The sequence below is a fragment of the Leiobunum rupestre genome, chromosome 3 (genome assembly GCF_980474605.1).
Source record: "Leiobunum rupestre chromosome 3, qqLeiRupe1.1.hap1, whole genome shotgun sequence".
Lineage (NCBI taxonomy): Eukaryota > Metazoa > Arthropoda > Arachnida > Opiliones > Sclerosomatidae > Leiobunum > Leiobunum rupestre.
In genome coordinates, this window is record NC_143386.1 from 31,944,089 (window position 1) to 31,955,780 (window position 11,692).

The window sequence follows — 11,692 nt, forward strand, 5'->3', positions numbered from 1 at the left end:
GCAAATAGATATCACCAATCCCGAATATTCAATGGGAAGAAACGCTTTCCAGCTGTTCTGCATTGGTAGAAAGGTAAGACAATTTTACAAATCTTAAGGGGGAAGACTACAGTGTCCATTGTTTACTTTCGCGCTATTTCAAGCTGATCTCTTTTAATTTTGTATTTTAACTTATTAATATTTAAGTGTAGAGCAGCCTCTTCTTTAGTGACTAAAATAATTTTGAAAAATTAAAATTTAAAAGTAATTAAGTTATTACGTTTTAATTCTGACCCGCGGAGCTAAACAAGTTGGCCAAGCGCCCAAACTACCCTTTAGTTAGGACCTTATACCTCGTTAACTATTAATATTAGAATTATCAAAATTATTTTAAGCACTAGAGGAAGGTTCTGCCTAATAATAAAAATATAATTCAATTATGTAATTGTTAAAACAGAAACGTTCAGCTTGAACGAAAAAGAGGCTTTTACTGTATTCTTCCCCCTTAAGGAAGTTCGTGAATATAGTTCAGATACATAGCACTTATAAAATGTGTAGGTGAAGACACACCTTTATAGTTGCATCGTGTCCAGGGCCATGTCCACCGACATCCCTCCCCTGAAGGGTCGCAAGACATCGGACGAAGCCCCAGCCCGTAAGCCTTTCCTGATGGAAAACGGCAAAGTGTACGAGCTGAGACAGTATAGCTGTCCACCTGGAAAGTTACAAGAATTTCTTCAGCTGGTTCGAGAGTACTTTCACCTTCGTCTGAAACATTCAAAATTGTCCGGTTTTTGGATTAACGAATTGGGAGGCTTGAACCAGGCAGTACATTTGTGGGAATACGGTACACGTTTGAACTTTTGACGTTTGACCTTATGTCAAATTAATTATTTATGACAGATAATATGGATCACAGAGCGGAAGCGAGGAAAAATATAGCCAATGACAGCCGATGGCAAGGAGAGTTCTTGAGCCAAGCGCTGCCTTTGGTAAACATTCAGGACAATTCTCTTATAATACCTTTCACGTGGTCGCCAGTTTTTAAGCCCACCGTCAATGGTTGTTATTTAACACATTTAAGAAATTAAAAACGCAATTAAATTCTCCTAAAATTATAGGCTATTACGAGATGCAAATCTTCAACATGAACGATCATGTTGAGGTCTGGCACGACCGTCTGAGGAAAGCTATCTTTCTGAAATCCGAAGTTTTGGTACCACTCAATACCAAGCTACTGGGGGTTTTCTACACCATCTTCGGCAAACAAAATTCAGGTATCTGTGATATGTTTGTAACATAATCACTGATAAGTATGCTTCTGTATAAACATTCCTTAGAAATTTTGCAATGAGACCTTGATTCAAACGAAATATAAAATTTACCCATTTCAAAATTACGTTTTTGCTCGTGACCATACCTTTACATTGTGAGGCATAGCAGGCATATTTACCTGCTTTTATACCCTAACATGACGGCGTATTTTCACGCGCAAATTGAATTTTAAGATCCACCAATGGACGCTAAAATAAATTATACGCGTGAAATAAAAAGGTTTAGGAGATTATATTTAAAACGCGTTAATGTCGATGATATCACTCATTTTTTCGTCGCATGTGTAATTGTTTATTCCGATAATAAAATCGAATCACGCGGGCTTAGCAATACTTATCTACATTTGTCTTAGACAATAAGATAATCCATTCCGAACCAGCGCCCACCACTATATACAATGAACCGTTGAAGTTTTTCAAAATAAATTTCTTTTATGATGAATTAGTGAACCATAAAAAGAAAATTCTTACATTTATTGTGTTACTGAAAAGGTTACCATGGAAACAAAATATTGTGATCACGAAGCACGAGCTAACTTCCGCTTCCCATCTATAAATTTTATGGCGCGTAATCTACTGCATATCCTTTGAATAAGGTCTCATCAAAGCTATTAAACTTTTAGGAGGTTAATTTCGATGCTATACCTGTAGTAGAAACGTTGTACCACAAAAAGTCAGACTATCCAGGTCGATTTTATGTTTATTTTCCACCAGCGCCCTCTATTGAAGATAAATATAAGCTGTTGAAAGAGTAAAGAATGTTGGGATTGATTAATTGTGAATATAAATTAATTTATAATATTAATATTCATTTAAAATTATGGTTATCTTTAAGCAATATAATTCACCTTGATGGTGCTATCGATCTAAAACGATAAAAGAAGGGGAATTTAACCTATTGAATTTGAATAACCCTGGTTTTAATTAAGAAAATATCTTTATGACATACTTACGAGTGATTAGATTACATATTGCTAAAGAAAGATAATAATAAATTCTACTTAAACTCATAACTAATATTATCTCAGTAATTACCTTCTGGCAGCACGAAAGTTTCAAAACAGCGACTGAAGGGACAATTAGACTCTTAAACGAAGCCAAAGACCAAACCAGTAAGACTTTTCATAGCATAAGAAGTGTCTATAATGTATCTTTTATAGATTTAATCTTTTCAGAAGCCAATAAAAATTATATTTTCGAAATGAAATTGAATCAGGGGATATGTCAAATTGTTTTAGTTCAGTTTAGTTTTGGGTTAAACTAGCTGGTTGGCATTTTGCCCAATACCAACTGATTCGATAGTATCTCACCGTAAATACTGATCTGATAAATCCAAATTATTGACCCAGTTGAGGTAACGGAAATCTTAGCACTACTGTTTATATTATAATATGATCATCTTGAAACTTCACAGGCACTCGATGATTTTTGAAAATACGTTTCAGAAAAAAAAATATTGCGGTGCAAAATACATAATATACTAATTTCCTAAACTATTACATCAAGAAAATATAATCTTGACATTTTACACGGTAGTGGAAAATTAGTTCAGATAGTAAAGGAAACTGGGTTTGATCCCAGCTTGTGGCACTGGGTGAAAACTCCGAACAATTCCTTCTGCCTAGAGTTTGCAAGTTATCTCTCCATTGGTTAAAGGGGTTTTCCTTCTACGCATTGTAACCCAGCCACCTGAATTAAAAGGCAATAAAAGTCACTAGATGGCTTGTGCCTTGGGTATTAGCAAAAGTAAATATTTACTTTTGGTATTAGCCTAGCCTAGCTGATTAATTTTAAATTGAGTAGAAACTAATTCGTTGATGGGAGTTCCTTTAATAGGTTAGAGGGATTCTTCTCAAATAAGATAAATATTATGAACTTCTGATTTCGTTTACGCGCGTGCTCTACTCTAAAGGTTATGATGTCATTAATTTTGGCTAAATGAAAAAAAATATGTAAAAATTTTTCACCTTTCTCTGGGTGGAAAATTTAAAGAAAGTCCATTTTATACTTTTCATTCGATTAATATTATTTAATATTTAATTATTTTCAGTGATTGACTTTTATCATAATGTTGGGATGTCTTACAGCAAAGCCATGATACCGTTTTCCACTGACAAAGTTAAATGAAACGAAGAATCTAATACTGTACCTAAATTGACCATACAGTAAATTTCTGCCTAAGCCGGTGAAACCCTTTCCAAAGACGATTTAGAACTACATCAATAGGACTTGCAACTATGACTATTCTGTGGTTTAAACTATTCCCCTAAAACAACAGACATAATCTAATTTTTATATAGGTAATGTGTCCTACGTGAGTAAAGTATATTGCAATATATAGCAATGTTATAAATATAATATTAACTAAACCATTTAAATATCGTTATATCACTATATACAATAGCTTGTTTAAAAATTTCAACGATTATTTAGTAACTTACTGTATCTACAGGCTGGCCAGATCAGTGAGATAACTATGTTTTTTCTTTGTGAACCTGCCTGCGGAGCGTCTAGTTTGTCAGAATTCGAACTCAGAAGCTCAAAAAAATTTCAATCTGAGAAACTAGACACTTTTTCTGACCGGAAATAGAATCATTCATTTTTGACCATTCTTAGCCAAATAGTCAGAATAGTTTCGAGGTGCCTTGCTTACAGAAATTAAAATTGCGGGGTGTAGTGCTGCTGATGTTGATGTAACACTATCAGAAGTAAATGTACCGAAGTTATCGAAATAGTGCTCAGAATCGGAGGGCGTTTTCCTTATGAAAATGATGAGAAAATCGAGTCAAATAAATGTAATTTCCATTCCCGTCTGTTGACGCGATAAATTTCACAAGTTTGGGAATTGTGGGCATAGCTATTTCTTTGTATAAAAAATAGTTTCATAAAAACCAAAATGTTTTTTTTTTTCGGCCTAGGCGCGCGCAAAATTTCAAATTTGAGGTCAAAATGTAACTTCATAAGAAAAACGCCTCCAAAATGGGGAGTATAGCAGTCTGATAACTTCAGTTCATTTACTTCTGAAACTATACGATCCCGAAACAGATAAAAATTATAGAAAGATTGGTGAATGTTAAAAAATATTTCGTAATTATTGGTCATTGATTTTCAATATTTAACAGTTATTTTAGTATCTACTCATTTAAAATGTGCTCTAGAGCCAAGGACTAATATAAACACGTGCTTTTATGTTTTGATTTTTTGTAGATGAATTCTTAGAGAAAAAAACGCGTCTATTTCCAATCTTACGCTAAGAATTTTTCTGACTCAGAAAAAATCTTTTGTCAGAACCCAGTATGACAAACTAGACGCACTCCTGGTTCTAAGAAAAAAATGGCCAAACCCTTCATACTGCCAATGGGGAAAACACTAGCAATTAAAATAGTATGTTCTATTAAGGCTCATGATTTTTGGACAAAAGCCTAAAACCTTATTTTAAAGATGTAATTTTTTTATAAAACTTTTTACATTTAATGTTTGTCTATTAAAAACATATTACAAAGTTGTAATATAAATTGTAAAAATTGCGTAAAAGTTCACCGAAATTGCGGGAAAGGTTCAATTAAAATATCTGCCAAAATGTTACTAATATGCCATTCTATTAAATATCCCAGCCATCTGGTTTCAATATAGCTCTTACGTCACTGTTTGTTACTCATACAGCTCTAAGAACCGGTGACATAAGACCCAAAATTTATATTTCAACTATTAGTTTTAATGGTACACAGAATCGTTTGAAAAATTGCACTTCTACCTTCTCAAACACCTGATTAGGTAGCCCCATCCTCATAACTGTGGACCTTTAACTAATGGAACTTGGTTTTGACAAGCAGAGAGATGCTCGTATTTAGGAAGATAAATGGTATAGATAGGTTGTCCTGATCGATAATATTATCGAAGGTGTCACAATTTCAAAAATTAACAAGAGGACGTCGACTACAACAACAACAACAACTACACTTAACTAAACAATAGTTCCAATTGAAATATATTTCAATTTGTAAGTAAAACGAATTTGTTTAGGTAGGCCTATGTCAAATTGTTCCTGCTGACTCACGCCGATAACCGGGTGGGTTGAATGTTTTAGGATTATGCCTTTGTTTTGATTGTGGGCTGTTATTTCTAATTCCACCTTTAAATGACACCTTGACAACCAGGGGGCGCTATGCAAAACATCTGAATGACTCAAAGCCGGAGTGCACTCTATAAGTTAATTTCCTTTATGCATGTATCTAACAAAAAATATACGACTCAAGACAAATACCAGTCTGGTATAATTACCAAGAAAGTCCGATAAATGTTGCAGTATTTCTTGTGGAATGAGAGGCCTACATATAATTTTTAAATGAAATCGAAACTACGACAATCTCAGAATTTATCTACATAGCTAATCAGACACAGTTGGCAGTGACTACTTTTCTCCTATTAACACACGCCGAGCCTAATTACTTCCTTTCATAATCCCGCCTTACACAAATTATAGCTCACAACAATAATGCATCGAAACCGATAAAACAAATAAGCATTTAGATAACACTTTGGTCCTTATTTTATGGCTTAATTAACTATTTCCCAATTCTTACGCCAAATATTAGGCCATAAAAACACGACAAACTACACAGATAAAATTAGGATCCAATGTTTTCGCTGTAAATTTGACGTTCTGTTCCTAGCCCAGAGATTGCGTCGATATGACGTTTTTCTTAGTTAGAATATGATCTCGAGCCAAAAAGTGTCTAGGCTTACTCTTATAATTTTCGCTAAATAAACTCCAACGTTTTTTGCTGTGAGAACAGGCCCATGGAATGATTGCGAGGAAAACTGTAGAAGGTAGTAGAAGGGGGGGAAGAACCAAAAGAGACCCGTTTAGATAGGACAGTATACTTGGCCAGCTAGCCAAGTTTGGAGGAATTGGGAACCCTCGGAGTAATCTATATTTATCGCGATGGAGAGCCTCTCCCGGGCAGTCGCGATATCAGAGAGCGTGAAGCCAGACTTATCATCAATGGGGAACTTCTACTTTACAGTCGACAAGGGCAAATTGTCGCGCAAATAGCTGTTAGATAATAACCAAGCCGGATCGTTCGATGGGAAGCAACGCTTTCCAATTGCTCGTCATCGGTAGAACGGTAAAGCCATTTTCCAAATCTTTAGATAACGTTTTCATTTTCGTCGTTACGTAAAAAGCTAAGATAATAAATACGTATAAAAACATAGGTGGAGCGATTGCATTTCCTGAAGACACACCTCTCTAGTTGCACCGTGTCCAGGGCCATGTCCACCGACATCCCTCCCCTGAAGGGTCGCAAGACATCGGACGAAGCCCCAGCCCGTAAGCCTTTCCTGATGGAAAACAGCAAAGTGTACGAGCTGAGACAGTATAGCTGCTCGCCTGGAAAGTTTCCAGAATATCTTCAGCTGACGAAAGAGTACCTTCACCTTCGCGTCAAACATTCCAAATTGATCGGTTTCTGGACCAGTGAATTGGGAGGCTTAAATCAGTCCGTACATTTGTGGGAATACGGTACACATTTGAACTTTTGACGTTGGACCTTTGCTCAATAATAGGTCAATTATATTTTGCAGATAATTTGGATCACAGAGCAGAGGTGAGGAAAAGTTTAGCCAATGACAGCGAATGGAAGGGAAAGTACTTGGGCAAAGCGCTGTCCTTAATGGCCATGCAGGACAATTCCGTTATAATACCCTTCACGTGGTCGCCTGTTATTAAACCCAGCCCCAATGGTTGTTATCAAAAGTATTTAATAAAACTCTTACGTGACAAGTATCTATTTAGGCAATAAAAATGAGACCTTCTCAGGCTCGAGCCAATTTCCAACAAACACCGAATTAAGACTATTAATATTACTAATTATTATTATTATTATTATTAATATTAAGAGTGTTCTTTAGTTGTAAAAGTTAAATAATTATTTTTTCGAAATTCTATATTTTCCAGCGAATAACATTACCAGTATAGATACTTCTTACGTAAAGATAAACGAGGGGTAAGACAATCTCAGATAATCTGTACACCGGGTTCGTGCATTTAGCACTGTTAAAGGTACATATTTTCAAGAGTTTGCGACTTCCATTTAGCACTGTCAAAGGTACGGCAGTGTACACCGAGTTCGCAGAGTGTCTTACCCCTCGAAGATAAATTATACACATCTGTTGCTATTTTATGCACGGTTCAATGAAAACCTGCAATAAAATTTACGTTACCTCCTGAAATAATAGGTTATTACGAGATGCAAATCTTCAACATGAACGATCATGTTGAGGTCTGGCACGACCGTCTGAGGAAAGCCATCCTCTTGAGATCCGAAGCTCTGGTACCACTCAATACCAAGCTACTGGGGGTTTTCTACACCATCTTTGGCAAACAAAATTCGGGTATCAATCAAAGAAAGAAAATAATGAATTCTATGTAAAACTAATAACTAATATTCTCGCAGTAATTACCTTCTGGCAGCACGAGAGTTTGAAGAAGGCGACTGAAGGGAAAATTAGACTCCTAAACGAAGCAAAGGACGCTACCAGTAGGAATTTTAATACTATTTTTGGTCATAATTTGTAACCGAGGAGCTGATCAATAGTGTAATCTAGGAGCAACAACCAAAAGGAGAACGCAGCTAGCCTTTAAACACGCTAACGCAGTGGTGTGTACAAATTTCATTGGACGAGCCCTTATACTGAACGTTTTACGGAGAGGGGGTAGACAATTTCCCAATTTCTCCCTTCCGATGGCAGCAGGCGTTAAAGCGTCTAACCAATGAAAAATGTACACAAGAAAATGCACGACTTTTCACGGGTTGCGTTCTCCTTGTGTGGGGTGTTGTGTTTGTTGCTCCTAGGTGTAATTGTCACGTACTCATCGTTCTCTTCAAGTAATCTCGGTGTCTGCGTACTCTGCATAATATTTGCATATTTGGCGTATCCTGCGTACGCAGAATAATGTGTGCGTAGTTGGCGTAATTTGCGTACTCAGCATAATATTTGTGTATTTGACGTAATCTGCATACTCAGCATAAAATATACGTAGTTGGCGTATCCTGCGTACGCAGCATAATATGTGCGTATTTGGCAATAATCTGCGTACTCAGCATAATCTTTGCGTATTTGGCGTAATATGAGTACTCAGCATAATATTTGCGTATTTAACGTAATCTGCGTACTAAGCATAAATTTGGCATATCCTGCGTACGCAGCATAATCTGCGTACTCAGCATAATATGTATAGTTGGCGTAATCTGAGTACTCTTCGCGTAACATCGGCGTACTCTTTGCGTAATATCCTCCTACGGCGCATATTATTTGTGTACTCCACGTAATCTGCGTACTACGCGCATACATCGGCCTCCAGTCTCCGGTCACCGTCCTGCGATTTCTATGGAGACTGGAGGCCTCTAGTCAAGATGGAAACTGGAGGACCGGAGACTGGAGGCCCAACCTTCCAGTGGAAACTGGAGGACCGGAGACTGGAGGCCCAACCTTCCAGTGGAAACTGGAGGACCGGAGACTGGAGGCCCAACCTTCCAGTGGAAACTGGAGGACCGGACACTGGAGGCCCAACCTTCCAGTGGAAACTGGAGGACCGGAAACTGGAGGCCCAACCTTCCAGTGGAAACTGGAAGACCGGAGACTGGAGGCCCAACCTTCTAGTGGAAACTGGAGGACCGGAGACTGGAGGCCCAACCTTCCAGTGGACACTGGAGGACCGGAGACTGAAGGCACAACCTTCCACCGGACACTGGAGGCCCAACCTTCCAGTGGAAACTGGAGGACCGGAAACTGGAGGCCCAACCTTCCAGTGGAAACTGGAAGACCGGAGACTGGAGGCCCAACCTTCCAGTGGAAACTGGAGGACCGGAGACTGGAGGCCCAACCTTCCAGTGGAAACTGGAGGACCGGAAACTGGAGGCCCAACCTTCCAGTGGACACTGGAGGACCGGAGACTGAAGGCACAACCTTCCAGCGGAAACTGGAAGCCCAACCTTCCAGTGGACACTGGAGGACCGAAGACTGGTGACCAAAAGTGTTGCCGGACTATGACTCTGCGAAATATTTGTCATGCACACCCGCGCAATATTCATGTATTCTACGTAAGCGTCACGTACCTTACGTAATATCACGTGCTCATTGTTATCTTGTCGTAATCCGCGTATTCTAAGAGTACCAGGCATATTTTCAGTGTACTCAGCCTATTTTTGGTATACTCCTTAATTACGTAACCTTGATGTTCATTTTCTTCTAAGTGATCAGCCCCTCCTTTTTAACCTTTCATTGGTTCTAATTTCGTTCTAATTAAATTAATATTATTTAATTATTTTTAGTGACTGCCTTTTATCACGAGGTTGGAATGTCTTACAGCAAAGCCATGATACCGTTTTCCATCGATAAAGTTAACTGAAACCAAAGATAATGTAAACCTCGTACCGTAGATTCGAAATAACTGTCTCGCTCGTAATCAATAGCGTTTATCGCCGATTTTTCGGAGGTCACATGACGGAAGTGGGTTAAAATTTCGTTACAAAACCGTCAAATCAGAAAGCTCTCAGAATTTGAATCTAGGGTACGGAGTTCTATATTATCTCTGCTGAAACGGAACATCTCAAAATATTCAGTAATTTCCCAAAACAAAAAACGTTCTTTTAAAGTTTTTTTAATTATCAAATGTTTTACATTTAATGTTTTGTCTATTAAAAAGTATATTACAAAATTGTTTATTCTTTATTATTGGCTAGCTCCGAGAGAAAATCAAATAATCTGACTACGTATTTATCGAGTTGAGCGAATGATACATCCAGCAAAAACTCATGGGGGAAGAAAATAAATACAAAAAATATTTTGTCGGTTGCGCTGATTGGTTCGTTTTCAACACGCCTTTTTCACCTGGCCAACCAATCATCACTAACTACACTACCGAACAAGCTGGTAAGTAAAGTGTGAGGTATGGGCTAGGCGATGACGTAAGTATAACATGAGTTAGATCCCTATTTATGAATTTAATAAAGGGAGACACTGCTCAAATTGATTGGTCTTTGATGTAGGCGTCAGGGCCGTGCTTAGTAAGCTGGGTGGTCAATCAGGGCCGCTAGAATATTACCATATTTATGTAATTGGCTACGCTCAGATCCACAGCCCTGGTAGGCGTATATTCGTCTAAATACGCCTTCCAATTCGATATGATGTTTTCTTGGATTTTTGGGTACAAAAGTAAATCTTTGGTCAAAACATTCCAAAGGTTAAGGCGAACCCTTACATACTTTAAATGAATTTAAAAGTTAAGCACATTATTCTCATACGGTTACGCCTTTTAATTTCATTGGTTAAAACTACGCCCCTTTAATTTTATTGACAGAAAGTTACGCCCCTTTAAATTAATTGCCTGAAAGTTACTTCATTTTAAATTCATTGCCTGAAAGTTACGTCTCATTAATTGTATCAGTTAAAAGTTACGCCTCATTAATTTCATTGGTTAAAAGTTACACCCCTTCAATTTCATTGGCTTAAAGGTACGCCCCTTTAAATTCATAGGCTGAAAGTTACGCCTCTTTAATTTCATTGGTAAAATTGGTTGAACAGTGTTCTCCTATACATCATAAGACGCCCTCAGAGAAAAGAATCTCATTTTAATAACTAAATTGTAATCACCCAACAACATCTCCTAAAAATGGCAGTTAATAATTAAATTTGGCAGTTTTCGTTTTCAATGGGAGGACAGAATTTACTTAACAAAAAATTGTGAACTTCAAAATGACTAAAGCTTAAAAAAATTCAGTTCAAAGCGGGTCTACTTTGAGCAGGAAGAACCACCAGGCTGACAAATTCTCGCTCGTCCAATCGTCTTGTAAACCGTGTAACACGTGACTTCCACGTCTTCGCAGTCACCGTCGGATTTAGCATCGTCACTAATGTCTGGTATTTGGGGAGCGCCTCCTGCTCCATTACAGCAGCCGTAGGAAGGACGCGAACAACAAGCGACTTGGTTGCAGCACTTCGCGGGTCCTGGCGCGGACGTTCCCGGTGTACTCGGTCTCGATGGAGGCGGTCGTTGAGGATAGAATGAGTCTGGTCTAGAAGTGGAAGGCATGGCTGGTCTTGGTGAGAAAGGCCTTGGAGTGGAGTAGTAACTAGTGTCGGTTCTCGGTGGTTCCGGCGCCTCCGTGACTCGTCGTTGTGATGGGAAATAATTTCGAAACGGGATCCTCGACTCGGGTCTTTGTTCGATAGCGTATGGGTCAACGGTACTTGATCTTGTTGGTGTCGTTCTGGGGTCAAATGATGGGTAGGAAGGCCTTCTATCAGGAGAATAGGGTGGTGGAGTTGGAGTCAAAATCGGAGGTAATGTTGCGGGTGCCAACCTAAAAGATAAT

General features: G+C 38.2%; 2 protein-coding genes across 4 annotated transcripts in view; one reads left to right on the forward strand and one right to left on the reverse strand.

Annotated features, from left to right (window-relative positions):
- Nucleotides 1–10,038, forward strand: LOC149951483 (protein NipSnap homolog 3A-like). 2 transcript variants are annotated; one of them, XM_090168072.1, is made up of 6 exons: nucleotides 1–73; nucleotides 538–826; nucleotides 883–1,041; nucleotides 1,101–1,256; nucleotides 7,772–7,855; nucleotides 9,650–10,038. In XM_090168072.1, exons 1-6 carry the CDS (start codon nucleotides 32–34, stop codon nucleotides 9,724–9,726), a joined length of 807 nt encoding a protein of 268 aa, XP_090024198.1. In that variant the 5' UTR covers nucleotides 1–31; the 3' UTR covers nucleotides 9,727–10,038. The 2 variants fall into 2 exon arrangements, with proteins under 2 accessions (XP_090024198.1, XP_090024197.1); XM_090168071.1 differs by lacking the exons at nucleotides 1–73; nucleotides 538–826; nucleotides 883–1,041; nucleotides 1,101–1,256 and adding exons at nucleotides 6,264–6,442; nucleotides 6,531–6,837; nucleotides 6,900–7,058; nucleotides 7,554–7,709.
- Nucleotides 9,963–11,692, reverse strand: part of LOC149951484 (uncharacterized) — a 24,620-nt gene continuing 22,890 nt past the window's right edge. For both annotated transcript variants that reach the window (XM_090168070.1, XM_090168069.1), the window contains exon 8: nucleotides 9,963–11,680. In XM_090168070.1, coding sequence (XP_090024196.1) covers nucleotides 11,110–11,680 — 571 coding nt within the window. In that variant the 3' untranslated portion in view covers nucleotides 9,963–11,109. The remainder of the gene's footprint in view (nucleotides 11,681–11,692) is intronic.

Excerpts from the sequence above, each read along its gene's own strand:
- LOC149951483 (XM_090168071.1), top strand. The coding sequence starts at position 6,401 with ATGGGAAGCAACGCTTTCCAATTGCTCGTCATCGGTAGAACG. Across the intron at positions 6,443-6,530 it reads TGCTCGTCATCGGTAGAACG|GTGGAGCGATTGCATTTCCT; the intron begins GTAAAGCCATTT and ends ATAAAAACATAG. Across the intron at positions 7,059-7,553 it reads TATTAAACCCAGCCCCAATG|GTTATTACGAGATGCAAATC; the intron begins GTTGTTATCAAA and ends CTGAAATAATAG.